Here is a 17,686-nt window from a genome sequence, read left to right as displayed (position 1 = left end):
ACACGGAGAATGCCATGTGATAACAGAGGCAGAAAGTGAGCCATGCAACTGCAAGCCAAGTAATGCCATGAATCAATGGCCACCATGAAAAGCCAGGAAGAAGCAAAGAAAGATTCCACCCAAGTCTCAGAGGAAGCATATTGACACCTTGGTTTGGACCTCTGTCTTCCAGAACAGTGAGAGAAGAAATCGTGATGGCTTTAAGCTGGTGAATTTGTGGTACTTTGTTACAACAGCCCTAGGAAATTAATACAACTATGAAAACACTAAAACTATACATTTGACGATTTAGGCAAAATCAATAAATTCCTCAAAAGATCAAGATTATCAAAATTGACAAGAAACAGGGCCTCTGACAAGGGGCCTGACTTGAAATAGGGCCTCTATTAAAGAAATGATATTCCTAATGAAATATAATCTCTCAAAGAAAATTTCAGACACAGATTATTTCTCTAGTACATTTGAGCAAACACTTAAGGAATGAAAATTCAGATGCTACCCCAAAAAATCGATGGATATTCAGAAACATCCCAGATGAATACATAGGCCAGTATTTCTCCAAAACCATGAACAGAAAAAGATTTTTAAACAAATTAGGGGCACCTGGGTGGCTCAGTTGGTTAAGCATCCAACTCATGATTTCAGCTCAGGACATGATCTCAGGGTCATGAGATGGAGCCCTGCCTTGGGCTGCTGGCTCAGCAGGGAGTCTGCTTCTGTCCATTATCCTCTCCCTTTACCGCTCCCCTGGCTCACACATGCTCCCTCTCTTAAATAAATACATCTTTTTTATAAATAAATAAATAAATACATAAAATAACACACCAATATCCATCATGAATATTAGTACACAATTTTTAAGAAAATATTATCCAAGCAAATCTACCAATATGTAAAAAATGATAATAAATACAATATGACCACATGGGAATTACCCAAGAAGTGCAAGTTTTGTTTAACATTGAAAAACCATAGTGCCATCTATCATATTATGAATATAAGAGAATATCTATATAAACATCTCAAGAGATACAAAAATTTATATAACAAAACTCAATTTCCATTCATAGTAAAAGTCTCAATTAACAGGAATAGAAGGGAATTTCCTCAACATGATAAAGAGGATCTCCAAAAACCTGCAGCAGACCTGACATATAAGAGTGAAAAACTAAATACCTTTTTTTGTAACATGGGGAATAAGACAAGCATGACTCCTATCACCACTCTCTTCAACAGTGTACCAGAGGTCCTAAGCAGTACAATAAAGCAAGAGAAAAAAATGAAGGAAAAGAAGAAGTAAACCTTTTTATATTTTTTTTAAAAGATTTTATTTATTTATTTGATAACACTTACAACTTAAGAAAAGATTGAACAGGGGTGCCTGGGTGGCTCAGTTGGTTAAGCGTCTGCCCTCAGCTCAGGTAGGATCCCGGGGTCCCGGGGTCCTGGGATCAAGCCCTGTGTCGGACTCTCTGCCCAGTGGGGAGCCTGCTTCTGCTGCTCCCCCTGCTTGTGCTCTCTTGTGCTTTCTCTCTGTCAAATAAATAAAATCTTTTTTAAAAATAAAAAAAGATTGAATGGACACTTCAATAGGCAAAAAACTAAACAGACACTTCTGAAAAGAAGATACACAAATGGCCAATAAATACACAAGAAGATGCTCAATATTATTACTTTTCAGGAAAAGTAGTTCAGGAATGAATTACTGACACATGAAAGAACATGGATTTCAAAAACATGCTGAGCAAAAGAAGTTAGATACAAAAAAGTACATGATTATGAATTCTAGAAGAGGCAAAACTAATTCATAGTGACAGAAAGTGTAACACTGGTTGTCTGGGACCGGTGGATAGTGAGGGGGAAGAAAGGAGCTTTTGCAGGCAATAGAATTGTTCTATATCTTGACGTGATGGTGTTTAAGATATGTATACATTTGCTAAAAACCCACTGACCTCATGACTTAAAATGGGTGCACTTTACTGCATGAAAGAATAACCAGATAAAGTTGATTTTTAAAATGTCAAGGTCAAGGGGTGCCTGGGTGGCTCAGTCCGTTAAGTGACCAACTCTTGGTTTTGGCTCAGAGTCCCAAGATGAAGCCCTGGATAGGGTTCTGAGCTCAGCATGGAGTCTGCTTGAGATTCTCTCTCTCCTCTCCCTCTGCCCCTCTCACCGCTCATACTTTTTCTCTCTAAATAAATAAATAAAATCTTATAAAGTACAATAAAACAAAATGTCAAGGTCAAGAAGACAAAGAAACCTGAGGAATTCTCTGAGATTAAAAGAGACTAAAGTGCCATCACAACTAAATGTATCACATGATCCCACACATGCAGGAAAAATACCTATGCTGACATTATCAGGACAGTTGACAAAATTTGAATATGGGTTATGGATGAAATCACAGTACTCTATCAATGCTAAATATCCTGATTTTTATAATTTTACTATGGTTATACAAGACAAAGTACTTGTTCTTATATAATATTTAGACAAAGGGACATAAGGTCCCCAATTTATTATCAATTAGAACAGCAACGGAGTAGGGGAGAGAGAGAGGAGAACTGTAAAGCACAGATATAACAAAATATGAACAAATGGTAACTACGTGCAAAGGTTACAGGAGAGTTTTTATACTATTGTTTCAACTATGAGGAAGTATGAAATTATAGCAAAGTAAAACCATTTTAATGAAAGGTGATTATCTAGATGGGAGGAGGGGAGGCAAAATAACTATTTTTTAGTTCTTAATTGTGCCACCTCTCAAACCCAGAGGCGACTGGAATGATTTATCCCACTTCTCCTACTAATAAGGAAAAGACCAGGCTATCAGAGTTGTCTAATTGGTTCTATGGGTGGGTCAGGGAAAGAGAAAGGGAATTTCTCAGGACCATTAAAGAAAGGGGAAACTTCTCTCCAAAGACAAAAGCATGCACTCTTCCTCAAGAAGACAGATGGCATCTGATCTCTTAAATCATAGTCCGAAAGAACATTTCCTTCCTTTTCCCACTCATCTCTGTTTCCACAGTAAAGTAACTCCTAGTAGCAGAAACATTAGTTTGTAAGTATTCACAAATTATCACAGGAACAAACAAACAAACAAATATCAGGTTCCATTGCACCTTTTCTTCTTGTATCTATTGAAGCAGGCAGAGAAAATATCATCAATTCTCTCCTCACAGATACATTTGTAGGTCTTAGAGCACTCAATAGTTGTTATTCTTGTTGGGGTTAAAAATGCACATTGTCCTCTTCCAGAAGAACTCATGAATGTATAGTTACTGTAGAATAGAAAACACACATGGTCAACTGTTTAGGGATGTCTGGGTGGCTCGGTCAGTTAAACATCTGCCTTCAGCTCAGGTCATGATCCCAGAGTCCAGGGATCGAGCCTCACATCGGGTTCCCTACTCAGTGGAGAGCCTGCTTCTCTCTCTCTCTCTCTCTCTCTCTCATTCGCTCTTGCTCTGTCTCCTAAATAAAATCTTAAAAAAAATTAAAACCTTCTTGAATAAATTTATGAGCTGGCAAGAAGCAAATTCAGGCTCAGGCTGAGGTTAAGTAAAGGTGGGAACCCAGAAAGGTAAGTGAAGGACTGGAGTCATTGTTTCCCTTAATTGATACAGCAGATTAAATATGAATTCCACTCAAGTTTCCATATGGAAGACAACCTACAGAGTTGAGACCCTGAAGATGTATCTTCAATGTAAACTACCCTTGAAAAGTCTTCAACCTTGGACTTAAGCAGAAGAAAAAATGAATAATCCCACCTAAGAATCCAAAATTACCAACTATCCCTCATGCAATTTGTATTTGCTATATTTTTTGAATATCCAAATCTCCTACAGAAAAAAAAACAAAAAACAAAAAGGAAGATAAATGAAACTAAGTAGCTTGGGAGGCGTGGGCAGAAAGCATGAGACATGTTCAATAAGTGCCGACGAGGAAATTAGTAACGTTTGAGACGTGTCAGGTATAGATACTGTAAGTACAGCATGTGCCTGCTGAACATAGGCAAGGAAGAAAGAACCAAGTAGCACTACATGTCTCACTCAAAATATACATTATGCACATAGACACTTACATCCATGAGGTGTTAAATTCACCTCCTACTGGTGACACTCATACTGGCCTTCTGCCTAACAAACTCAAATAAAATCCATAGCTGCTCATCAGGATCACTGGAAAGCTGCAGCTGTCCCCGGGCTTACATGCTCCCCACTAGAGAAAATGTGTATGCTGGCCAAAGAGCCTTCTGTTTGTCGGGCCCCCTTACTCAAAACTCAAGTGAATATGCTAGAAACCACGCCACTATCAGGAAAGGGGGATGCAGAAGAGTCAGGCCATCTGAAGATTATGTAACCGAGGATTCAGGTAACCTTGTACCTACTTGCACCTTGTCCTGAATGTGACAACTGATCCTATCCCATCCCATTGTGATAAGCTATCCCATTTCTTTCCCCTTGCATTGGGCTCTTTGTTCCAAATTGACTTAATTAACTAAATACAATTTGAGCATCTTAATTTGGCCCATGAGCCTTTCTGTTCTGTGCCTCTGAAGTGTTTGCCTGGAAGTGTACTCACAGGCTATGACTGCATCAAGGTAATTTCCTGCCTGACATCTCTTAAGTTTGCAGCCACCTTCATCTCAGTCCTCAAATAATTTCCACAGCATCTCAAAAAGAAAACAAAAATCACTAAACACTACACAGAAAATGACACCATGAAAAAAAATGCCAGCAGAAACTATAGAGTAGACCCACAAAACTTCAAATATTAGAATTATCAGATACCAAATATAAAATAAGTTTGTTTGACACATTTTGAGAAAGCTTGAAAATGTAACTAGTAAGATTTAAAAACTTAAACCAGAATCCCTAGAAATAAAAGGTAAAAAGTTAAGATTTTTAAAAAATTATTGAACAGTTTAACAGAAAATTATAACTAAATGGAAACCCAAGACTTTACAAAATACTGCACTTCAAAATAAAACTATGGGGATGCCTGGATGGCTCAGCTGGAAGAGCTTGTGACTCTTGATCTCAAGGACATGAGTTTGAGCCCCACATTGGGTATAGTGATAGTTAAACAAAGAAACAAACAACCCCCCCAAAAAACCCTAGTGAAGGCATATGTATGCATGCGTGCGTGTGTATACTCTCTTATATTTATATTTATAAATAATATAAACTAATAATATACAGATTGTATGATGATGTTATGTCCTGATAAACCCAACACAAATTGAAAATACCATTAAGTCAAAAATGCACGTGATACACCCACCCTACTAGCTTAGACTAGTGTACCTTAAATATGATCAGAACACTTATGTTAGCCTATAGTTAGGCAAAATCATCTAACACAAAGCCCATTTTATAATAACGTGTTGAGCATCTCATGTGATGTATTGAATACTACACTGAAAGTGAAAACCAGAACGGTTGTATGGGTATAGGATGGTTGTTAAGTGTACTGGGTTGTTGGTCCTTGTGATCAGTCAGGAGGGTCACTGGGAGCTCCAGCTGCCACCACCCAGCACCACAACAGAAGATCACACTGCACATCACCAGCCCAGGGAAAGATCAAATTAAAAATTCAAAGTACAGTTTCTACTGAATGCATATTGCTTTCACACCATTGTAAAGTAGAAAAATTGTAAGTCAAACCATTGTTAGTCAGGGACCATCTATAAAGAAGTTTCAAATGAACTTTGGGGATCCTCCAAATCCTTAACTTGTGATTGTGGGAGGGATCACTATAGCTGATTCAGGATGGTCCAATTCCTTCCTATCACTTTATGATTTGCGTTTGTTTTGTGTACCTCATAACACATACTTCTGAGCATGTGTTTAGCATCAAAATTTTGTTAATAATCTGTATGACATTTCTCTTTCTTTTTAATTATACTTCCTAAAACATTTTCTTCATCATTCTACTTGTTCTTACCAATGACCTCGGTGTGAAAACCATGTGAATTAAGAGAAGATTCTTTTTAGATACAGTCCTCCCAACCCCAACACCAATGTTGGAGCTTGAATGCATTCCAGAGACTTACATCCCAAAAGGTGGACCAGCGTCAATCCATTTCCATTTTTGTTCTCTATCATCATATGATAATCCAATCCAGTAGTTATTCCTGTAAGTTTGGGGTTGAATAAAGGCCTGTAAGGAGACAAAACATATCATGTGACTAGCCCTATCTGTTAGATGAATGAAAAGGAGGAAGGTGAAGGTCCCAGCTGTTTCTATGGACAATACTCTGCTACACACCACACCATCTTCATCTCTATTCCTGGAAAACCCTCCCTCCCCTCCATTCTCGTGCTTTTATTTTCCAAAGTAAGTTTTACCTCAAAGACTATTTACCTAATGTTAAAAAATCCTGCCACTCTCATGGATTATTTAAACACGAAAAAAATTCAAATCTAAATATCTAACACTAGACTTGTTAAATAATGTATGTCACTATAAAACTACTCAAAATCATGCTCCAGAAAAATATTTAATGGTGTAGAAAGTGATCATTACTTATTACGAAATGAAAAAAGGAATCTTCACAACAAATTTATTAAAATAACAACTCTATGTGAGAAGTTGTGCATCAAAACCCTCAGCCTCATAAGAGAAAGGTTTGCTGTAGTTTAGTAGTTGGAAGGGGTGAAGGGAAAATGGGCAGTGTTTGGAAATATTTACTATGTCAAAAAATGTAATATGGCAAAGTGACACTTTACATAGTCTGATTAAATGGCTGAATGTATTTCAAAATATAGGTTTAAATTTAAGTGAGTTTTACTGCAACAAACATTATTTTATGGCTTGATATCATAAATTCTTTTATGTTGTGACTTAAAACATCTATTAGATTTGCATATAAATGTTATGTTGTTTTCCTAAGGGATAAAGAGAGGTTTTAGGCTGATCTTTGAAAATATTTCTCCGTAAAAAACATTTTGTGTGTGTGGGTAATTTTTACCAGTAATAAATTAAAAGATAATTTTGACACTGTTGTCACTTTATTTTCTCTTTTTACAATTCCTTTTGAAAGATATACATCATTATATAATATATTAGAATATTGATCAAGAAAATGTTACCTACAGATGCCATGAAAAGCACCATGAGGGTAACTTGTAACAACTGTCATCACTTTTATATTCCTCATTATTATCTCCTTTTTGCAGGTGGAAGAACTGAGATCCAGAGGTTAAGTAATTCACCCAAGGTCACACAAATAATAGGTGGCAGAAGCAGATTTGCCTCATCCCAGGCAATCTGGCTCCTGGATTCCTCATAGCCCCTACTGGATTAGGTTCCTCCAGGTTCTCAGTTGCCATTTTGCAAGGATAAATAACCACTGCTTCCAGGCTGCAAATACCAAAGGGTTAAGGGCTCCATCGAAGGAGAGGCATGCTTCTCAGTGAGCTGTTCTGCGCACACCTTAGAAAAGGAAATGAATGCAAAAACCCAAACTGAATCTTCAAGGGGGTTTCCATTTTGGAAATAATAATGGTCATCATGATAAATAATATATACTGAATGCTTAGAAAGTAGCAAGATCATATATGTGCCTATCCGTAGGCAGGGTTTTCCAGAACCCTTACCTTTCTTACCCACACAAGTTTTGCTCACTCAACAGACACAACACAGAGAATAACTGAAGGTCCCTCTTTCTGGCCTCCCCCTTTCCTCAGTATCTCAACATCTCTCAATATCCTCAACATCCTCAACATCTCAACATCCTCAACATCACTCCAAGCATGACAGACATCATTAGGAAAATAAAGTGAATGTAACAGTCCATGATACCAGTTCATCTTCATCGTTTATCTTCAAAAGAGATGAATTATAACTTTGGCAAGTCTGTTTACATCCGTTCCAGTTTTTACTTTCAGGAATAAAATAATAACACTTTATTCCACAACAGGACCAGCGGTTTTCATAGAGTTTGCCTACAACATATGAGGTGAAACATTATCTGGTATTCTATTAAGCAGAGCAATATACTTACCAGCCCTCCATAATTAAATAATAAAAATCTTAATAGCTATCAATAATGATAATATTAGGTTCATCAAGATTCTGGAATGCCAAGAGATATCTCTTATATTCATTGCAGCATTATTCACAACAACCAAGACATGGAAACAACCCAAGTATCCATCCATAGAGGAATGGATAAAGAAAATGTGGTATATACATACAATAGAATACTATTCATCCGTAAAAAGAAGCAAATCCTGTCATATGTAACAGCATGGATTAACCTTGAGGATATTAAGCTAAGTGAAATAAGACATTCACAGAAGGACAAATACTACGCGATTCCAGTTATATGAGATACAAAAAATAGTCAACTCAGAAAAACATAAAGTGGAAGGTGGTTGCCAGTGGCTGGGGGAGGTGAAAATGATGAGCTTTTGTTCAATGGGTATATAGCTTCAGTTATGCAAAATGAGTAAGTTCTAAAGATCTGCTGTACAATATAGTACCTATGGTTAACAATACTGAATTGTGCACTTAAAAACTTGTAAAAAGGGGGGTAGATCTTGTGTTAAGTGTTCTTAACCCCCTCCCCAAGAAAATGTGACATGGGAAAGCTTGGAGGTAATGGATATGTCTACTACCCTAATTGTGGATGATTTTACAGATACATGCATATGTCCAAACTTGTCAAATTATACACATTAAATATGTGCATTTTTTGCATATTCATAATACCTAAATAAAGCTATTTTTTAAATAATAAAAGTAATTTTTTAAAAAGATTCTGGAATGCCTTCTAAATAAAAGAAACATGATTCTTTAGAATTTCTTCTTTTCCTCATATATCTTATAATGTACCAAATTTTTAAAATACTATTGATTTTTTTTATTAATTTATTTTTATTAACATATAATGTATCATTTGTTTCAGGGGAACAGGTCTGTGATTCATCAGTCTTATACAATTCACAGCGCTCACCATAGCACATATTGATTCTTTAATAACAGAGAGGATAAATTCCTGGTACCGTATCTAAATGATATTAAATATGCAAAATTGTTTTACAAATTCCAAATCCTAAACAAATATTTTATCACTTATTGATTAACTAGGTTAATTCGTTCCATCCATTTGCATGACAATGGAGTTTCCTGTATGAGATTTAATATCCTTATCTCTTAGATGTTTTAAAGGGTATTATCACCAGAGTTATACAAACTCTGCAAAAGTACTGCAGAAGTACTGCAGAGACTACAGAGAGTGTATATAGACCAAATACCTGAGGTCAAGGCACAATGGAAGCACACACAACAGAATTACCTTTACAAGAGCATCCAAATAAAAGGCCTTGTGCCCATTTAACCTAAGTATATTTTTACTAATAGCCTCCATATTTCATGTCAGCCACAAAGTGGAGTGTCTAATTTGCCCACAGGTCCAAAAGGATCCACGTTTTCAGGGAAGCTGACACACTATTTCACCTCCTTGAAGCAGTCAGAATGCAAGAACTGCCACTGAGTTTGGGGAGATACAGAGCTCTGTTAATCCCAACACAGCTCCTGGGATCTCAGTCTCACATTTGACATAGGCAAACCCAAACACTCATATTGCATCTTGAGGTACAAATGAAAAGGTGTCTAGCAGACCTAGATCACTAGCATATACCATCAGCCTGCCTATCAGGCCTCAAAGCTTCTGGAAGGGGAAGAAACAAAGGCAAATCATGCAATCTTCCATTCAAGATGCCCTTCATACCTTCATTTCCTCTCTGACATCTCCTGTCTGCAAACAGTAAATCCTGTTCCTTTTTCTGCTGAAGCGATTCATTTTTGAGAATGTTATATTCTGAAATCATATTTGTCAAAAGTCGCTCCTTTAAGTAGCTGTCATTTTGCAAAATATGGTGCTCTCGAGTCAAGTTTCCTAACACTTCCCCCAGCTGATGGTTTTCTTGAGTATACTGAAAAACTAAAATTAATAGCATAGATATAATACAAGGATACTCATATACTTGAATGTTAAAATTCAAGACAAAAGAAAAAGTCTCACTTTGACAACCAACCCCTTTCATTACTTTAAATGGTTAATGTGACATTTAGAAAGTAACACCTCAATAAACTGACCATAGAAATGGAAACTTCAAACTTCACACTATTAGCAACTTATGTGTAGAATAAATAAAAGAAGATATCTGAATAAAATTATAATAGTAACATCTTACCACTCAGTTCAGTTTCTTTTTAACAATTAGCATATCATTTATAAATAGGTCTCAGAGTAAAAACCAGTCAATCAACACTGAGCAATACATTTTCTATATATGAAAATCTGCACTAGGAAACATGAAGAAATACCATCATTGTTATTGAAGGTGATCGAATAGAAAAGGGAGGAAGATGTAAATAAGTACACTTATTTGAGTGGCACATGTTAGTGATTTTCTCTGAAGATGTCAAGAAATTCAAATAAAAGATAAGAGTTGAATTCAAGATCATCTAAGGTACACTTACAGAATCAATCTTCTTACTAAATTCTATCACTACAGACTTGGAAAAAAAATCAAGAGAAAGTCATAATTTCTTGTAAACAGTTGTTTCTCAAAGAATGTGTATCTAATATTTACAATGATCTAAACTCAGACGACATTATATGACTAAGTCCTGTATCTGAATGAATCCTATTATGCATTCTACAGAATGAGACAGTTCATTAACCTATAGAGTCATTGGAATAGGTGAATAAAATGAAAATGACACTGTGACATGTCTGGGACAGTCCCTCATGATAGCCAGGGAACAGTTAGTATCTGTGCAAATAGTGGTCCCTGCTATTACTCAGACTTGAAAGTTGTATTTTAATTACTCACTCTTTGTCCCCAGTAGGGTGACTGTCCCCAACAGTAGTAAACACAAGATCCCAAGAATCACTGCAATGAGATGCCAGGTCACTGAAAACCCTTTAAATAAGGAAGAAAGATAATCAGGAACAAAGCCTTGCTCACTGCTAACCTTAACCTGGGATACCATTCGAAACAGAGATAACCCACTCTAAAAATTTTACAAAAATATATCATACAGGGCGCCTGGGTGGCTCAGTTGGTTAAGCGACTGCCTTCGGCTCAGGTCATGATCCTGGAGTCCCGGGATCGAGTCCCGCATCGGGTTCCCTGTTCAGCGGGGAGTCTGCTTCTCCCTCTGACCCTCCCCTCTCTCATTCTCTCTCTCTCTCATTCTCTCTCTCAAATAAATAAATAAAATCTTTAAAAAAAAATATATCATACAAATTGATTTAAATTTATGACCTAGTAATTACAGTTTTAAAGTCTCAGATTTCTGACTGATATACACTCATTGTAGAAATCCTACACACAAGAACAGTCCTCCAGGATTTTAAAAGCACTTTCCCTACTAAAGCACAGATGGCCTAATGTATAGATTTGTTCAATCACTATGTTGTACACCTGAAACTTATGTACATTGTGCATCAATTATAATTCAATTAAAAAATTCAACAAAGTTTTTTTAAAAAGCACAGATGGCAATAGACATAATACACTTTTATAAGAGTCCACACTGACATGTATACTCCTTACTCCTTCCTGTGATCACAACTAATCATGAAGAGGAAGGAAAACGCAGTCAGTATTCTTGAGGAATTGGTAGCCAACAGTGGATATTATGAGGCTGGAAATGTGACTGGGGTCCATCCTTAAAAGAGTTTCTACAAATCAACTTTCCTTTCTTTTTCAACAATCCTATTTTTCCCTAGACAATATTTATCCTCTTACTTTTGAGGTCCTGGGTTTGAAAATTGTATCTCTGATTGTCACTAAATTAAAACAATAAAAGTTAATCTCACTTTAGAGTTTGTGACAATATTTGAAGGTAGAGAGCAAGAACAGAAAGAACAGAAAAAAGTGAACACTCCTTTTGCTAATCTTCTGTTTCTTCATTGCCAATTAAGGTTTGATAAATATTTAAGTCACCTAAAATATCTTTTGTCTGAATAAAAACATTGTTTCTAACAAATATTCCCATTTTTCAAGCATTCTCTAAGACCTTTGTTTCTCTAGGAGATTCAGTGTTTTCTTGAGACTCTAATCTGTCCTTTACTTTTAAAGGCCTCACAAATTCCTCTTGACCAAATTTGAATAAAAACACTTTATTAGCTTTGCAAATTTTAAAGAATTCATTAATTTCTCCATTTTCACAAACATAAAAATATAAAACACGGCTTTGCTCTGCTACTCTACACCATCATGGTTTCTTATTACTATTTGAAAACAAAAGGACAAACAGGAACTTTTTTCAAATGTCAAAGTTTGACAATCCATAAGAGATGCTTAAGACATATACCTTTGCCATCATTTTTCCCAGGCCTTTGAGTCCCACGTGGCCTTAATCTATTTGGTGACTCTGAAGAAGACTGAAGAAATCTCAGGGTGGAATAAATCACTTGCTGATTGCTCATATCTACAGTAAGAAGGGAAAGATGCTTTAAATTAAAATCTCACAACAGGATGATTTCTGTCAAAAGAAAAATTCAAATCTCAGGCTGTATAAACATACCAGCGACATACCTAGAGGCTTGTGTGTGTATCTGTATGTGTGAATGTGTGTTTAACTCCTTCAAGTGCATAAAGCATGTGGACTGATCCTGATTTATATAAGAAATGGAAAACCTTTCAATATTTCTGTTAAACTCATTTATACTCCTAGTCATTACTGCCATGATTATTAGAAAATATGGAAAGAATTTTTTTAAATGTCCCAATAGATTGAACAGGCTGGGTCCTATTCAACCAGCCAATTTAGCTCAAAATGTTGAATATACATATATGTATTTTATTCATTTATATGTCAGAGAGAAAAAGAGAGAGTACAAGCAGGGGAGCTTCAGGCAGAGGGAGAAGCAGGCTCCCTGCTCAGCAGGGACTGCTCAACACGGGACTCAGTCCCAGGGCCCCAGGATTATGACCTGAGCCTAAGGCAGATGCTTAACCAACTGAGCCACCCAGGCATCCCTGAACATAGATATATAAATGTTGGACAAATTTGGCACCAGTATAAATTACTGAGACACTTTAAAGACTATCAATTCAAAAAAACGAAAATTCTGTTTTTGAAATTCCAAAAAAATATATATATCTTGGCCTAAAAAGCCTTAATATACATGTTCAGATATACATATAAATATTTAAAAGTTCTTGCATTCTTTCAAATATAACAAGACTCTACCAGAGTATGTCTCCCAAAGTATAACCCATAAACCATCTGCAAAAGAATTATTAATGGTTAAAATCGCAGATTGGTCAACAATCCAGACTCCAGTGCCCCATGTAAGATATGCTGAATAAAAATCTCAGTGGAACCCATACGCCTGTATTTTTAATCCCAAATGATTCCATGTATATTTGAATTTTAGAAATAACTTTCTAGTGTGTGATGTTGCCAGAAAATCCTCTCTGAAAATAAAATTTGTCAACAGGCAGTCACTAGTTAATATCCATAAAGGATTCAGTCTACTAATGGATATCAATATAAAAAGAAATTATTAGGGGTGCCTGGGTGGCTCAGTTGGTTAAGTGACTGCCTTCGGCTCAGGTCATGACCTCAGGGTCCTGGGATCAAGCCCCGCATCGGGCTTCCTGGTCGGTGGGAAGGCTGCTTCTCCCTCTCCCACTCCCCCTGCTTGTGTTCCCTCTCTCACTGTCTCTCTCCATCAAATAAATAGATAAAATCTTTTAAAAAAATAAAATAAAGAAAAAGAAAAAGAAATTATTAAATAATAAGTCTTTAAAATTTACCTTGATTCTGGTATTAATCAGTGTGAAAAGATGATATCCAAGAAACAGAAAATATGGAAAACAAATTACACATGAAACTATATTCTCCTTAAATTTTTTTATTAATTTACAAAATTTTCTAAACTTATTCACATTTTCTCTAATTTCCTAAGGAACAGGAGTCTTTTCTATTACACAGTCCTTTAGGGTGGATAATATCTACATCATTCGACACAAAGCAAAAGTCACAGTGTATCGAGAAAAAGAAAATAACTTTCCATGAATGTTGCACTACAGTTTTCACATCCTTTAGAGTTAACACAGTTCTAATGTAATCATTAGAAAATGCTTTTCTATCAATCCCCATATTTATGCCATGCCATTTATAATAAAATGCCACCTTCCTAGAATCTTTTTTTCTCAGAATCTCTTCGTTATTAAGTGGCACTAGTAGGACACAGATAACAAAGATCTGGGGGAACAGAAGCAGACATTACCTGTGTCTATGCCATGCAGGGATGCAGGCAGAGAAAGGTGATCCAGAAAAGAGGTGGAAGAAGTTGGCCTTTCTGATCCTGGATCCCTTGTGTGCGTGAGGGGCTATAAGACAGAAGGCAGAAATGGTTGTCTCTGCATGGTACTCCCACTCAGAAATTCACTGCCCCTCCTCTTGCCCAAAGTGCTGAAAGGAAATTGTATGAAAAGGCTGATGTTGAGGTACATCTTCCTCCATTTCAACTAACCAACCACTTCATACTCCTTACAAAATAATGTTCAAAATCACTATTTGAGGACTGAAAATGTAAACGAACACAGCTTTGGAAAAAATAAGAACTAATATCTTCAAAAAAACTAGCCTATTTAAAAGAAACTACTAGCAAAAACAAATGATTAAAATGCATAAGTATACATATACCTAAGAAATATTATAACTAAATTCTTTAACTCTTAAAGAGTCTGTCTCTTAGAAATTTCTCTTACATGTCGCTATTTGAAAAAAAGATTTTTTTCCATTTATGTGTACTATCGATAAATGTATTTTAGAAATTATTTTAAAACATCCATAATCCCATTACAAAAATGTTGGTGTATATTCTTCCTGTTTCTTATCCACATGCTATGATTACTATGAAAGTTGGCATTATTCATACATAATTTTTTTGATTTATTATTTTCTAATAAATGTTTCCCCACTTAAAAAATATTCATCTAAAATGTGATTTTAAAATCCATATATAGTCATCATCCACACAGATTATGCCACCATCTATTTAGGCAGTCCCCTACTGTTGGACATTTGAGTTGTTTTCCAATTTATTGCTAGTACAAAAAATATTTGGCCTTACATTTGAATGCTGTCTAGAAAAAATGTTTAAACATGAAATTAGGGGGGTCAATACATTAAAGAACTTTGATACATATTGCCCAATGCCTTCCAGTGAAGCTGCTCCCATTTATATACCAAGGTGTGTGAAAATGCTCACATTTTATTTTTTCAAAAGATACTGTTGAATTATTCCTCTACTTGAGTTTTGTGCATGAATCTTACTTCATGAAGAACTACAAACTTCCAGCTAAAAGAAATTCATTTCTATAACTCTGTTTCTATGAGCCAGACCTTACCCGAACTTCACTGCAGTTCATTTTCATTTAATACAGGCCCTGTCAATCTTCTGATATACAGCTCTATGAAATCAACTTAAGTTGCTCTTCAAAGGAGATGATTATGGTTAATATGGAGTGTGGAGGAAGACGAGAGAGGTGGGATGAGAAACGGAAATTGGTCATGAAGAGACAGCTCACCCTTACTTCACCAGGCTCCTTACTTATTATTCCCTTTCCTTACCAACCTCCAGCCACAACTAAACCATTGTACTTTAGAAGGATTTCCCATCCTTCAGGTTGTTCATGCTTCCCACCTCTCCTCCAAACTACTTTACAAACACAGCTACTGAATGTTCTGACCAGTAGGACCAATCTAGGTTATGTTGCTGTTCTTTGGCCCTCAGCTGACCCACTTCTGTCCCCAAAGCACTCCTTAATCTCTAATCACCACTTGTCATCACGTGCAAACACTCAGCTGAAATACCCCCCAGGCACTAATTTAATTCAATAATATAAGTTTCATGGGGAGAGTATGGACACTTCAAGAATACTGGTTACTGGGGATTTTCATCTCTTTACTCCAATCCTGGATTGGCTTTGTTATTCTCAAAACAGAGAAAGATTCTAGCCCTCTATTCCAAAGCCATAAATAAATAAGCAAACCAACCAACCAACCAACCAACCTCTGCTGAAAGAACATAGGGAGCAAGGGTGGGAGAAGTATTAAAGGTGATCAAAGAGGTGGCAGAGAGAGACACTGTCATTTATTGAAAGACCCACTATATGTATAACCATATCAAACCCTCCCAACGCTGATAGCCATTTAATATTGCCCCCATTTTACACATGAGGAAACTGTTAAGAAGTTAATTGACTTGCCAAAAGATACATTATTGCTAATTCTTGACCCATGTTTAAAATCAGGCTCATTAAATATTGAACATTGTTATTTGAGGTCAAGGTTCAAATCCTCCCTAGATATAAAAATGTCAACAAGCTACTCCCAATCTTCAAAACCTTTTCCTCATGTGTTCAATAAGAATATCACTCACTTCATAGGCTTGGAAGAATTCAGTGAGAGTAGCACTAGATAGGATTTCTCAGACTTCAAAATACATAAATATTCATTTTTTTCCTCTCTCTCTCTCCCAAGGTTCTATAAACAGTGGAAGAGCCAGGACAGCAATGCAGAAATCCTGAGAGGCTGAGCTGGTTTCTCTGTCCTCACCTGTCAGGTTTGGACTGCAGATGCTTGGAAGAGAGGGTGTGGGGAAGGGCAGGGGGCACATTGCTAATATTTAGGAGCTGGAAACATGTGGCAGCATACTGCACCTCCATTCTGTGACCTTGGATCTTGTTATTACCATCTTACCGTCCATGCACTTACTAGTAATGCTGAGCCTTTATTCTGTTTTGATTTACATCCTTAGAGCTGGTGAAAGGTGGTCAGTTCTCATGATGCAGGCTAGACAGGTGCAGAACAGTTTTAAACCACCATAGTTGTCTGTCCTCTCTACATACACTCTGTAAGCTGAGTACCACGTCCGTCTGGTTCCTTATTGTAACTGCAGCACAGACAAGAGACGTGATGCCCACATGTGCACTTGATGAACAAGGTGATTCAAGTTCAGAGGAACTGGTTTCACTCATATATGGAACATAAGGAATAGAGCAGAGGACCACAGGGGAAGGGAGGGAAAACTGAATGGGAAGAAATCAGAGAGGGAGACAAACCATGAGAGACTCTGGACTCCGGGAAACAAACTGAGGGTTACATAAGGGAGGGGGTGGGGGGACAGGGTGACCAGGTGATGTGTATTAAGGAGGGCACGTGTTGGGATGAGCACTGGGTGTTATACCCAACTAATGAATCGTTGAACACTACAACAAAAACCTATGACGTACTATATGCTGGTTAATTGAACATAAAAAAAATAATAAATAAACTAGATTTTCTAAAATAAAAGAGGAATTGACTATAAAATCTAGATTTTTCGGTTTTAGACAAAAGCAATTGAGATGAATGATGGGGAAGCCAAATTGTGTAGAAGCTCCCTCCAAGCTCAAGTTATTTGGTTTGTTACTAAGCTCTAATTTCTGGAAGAGGTAAATTTCTTCTTAAAGGAGAAGACAAGATAATAACAGCACTGACTTCAGGTGGGACTAACTGAAACTCCTAGCATGGGCCTTTGATCAAAGCAGCACAACACTGGAAGCACCAAACTTCATCTGAACAACCACTGGTTCATAAAACAGAAAGATGAAAAATTTGAAGAACTTTGAATGTTCCTATACTTTGTCATCCAAAT

General features: G+C 36.6%; 1 protein-coding gene across 1 annotated transcript; it reads right to left on the bottom strand.

Moving 5' to 3' along the window:
* Positions 1-1,358: 1,358 nt before the first annotated feature.
* Positions 1,359-16,933, bottom strand: LOC113922825 (killer cell lectin-like receptor 2). The gene is made up of 9 exons (XM_027595147.2): positions 16,765-16,933; positions 14,270-14,372; positions 12,343-12,459; positions 10,854-10,943; positions 9,743-9,955; positions 7,810-7,952; positions 6,059-6,165; positions 3,123-3,281; positions 1,359-1,533 (listed from the first exon to the last, which is right to left on the bottom strand). Exons 3-9 carry the CDS (start codon positions 12,455-12,457, stop codon positions 1,452-1,454), a joined length of 909 nt encoding a protein of 302 aa, XP_027450948.2. The 5' UTR covers positions 12,458-12,459; positions 14,270-14,372; positions 16,765-16,933; the 3' UTR covers positions 1,359-1,451.
* Positions 16,934-17,686: the final 753 nt, after the last annotated feature.

The sequence above is a fragment of the Zalophus californianus genome, chromosome 9 (assembly GCF_009762305.2).
Source record: "Zalophus californianus isolate mZalCal1 chromosome 9, mZalCal1.pri.v2, whole genome shotgun sequence".
NCBI lineage: Eukaryota > Metazoa > Chordata > Mammalia > Carnivora > Otariidae > Zalophus > Zalophus californianus.
Note: the sequence above shows the minus strand (reverse complement) of the source record. Positions and strands in the feature narration are given on the sequence as shown.

Bases quoted from the DNA above. Each gene is read 5' to 3' on its own strand.
- LOC113922825 (XM_027595147.2), bottom strand. From the start codon at position 12,457: ATGAGCAATCAGCAAGTGATTTATTCCACCCTGAGATTTCTTCAGTCT. The intron at 9,956-10,853 runs GTGAGTAATTAA...TATTAATTTTAG, and splicing joins CACCCTACTGGGGACAAAGA to TTTTTCAGTATACTCAAGAA. The intron at 1,534-3,122 runs GTGCAATGGAAC...TTTATTTGACAG, and splicing joins AATAGATACAAGAAGAAAAG to AGAGAAAGCACAAGAGAGCA.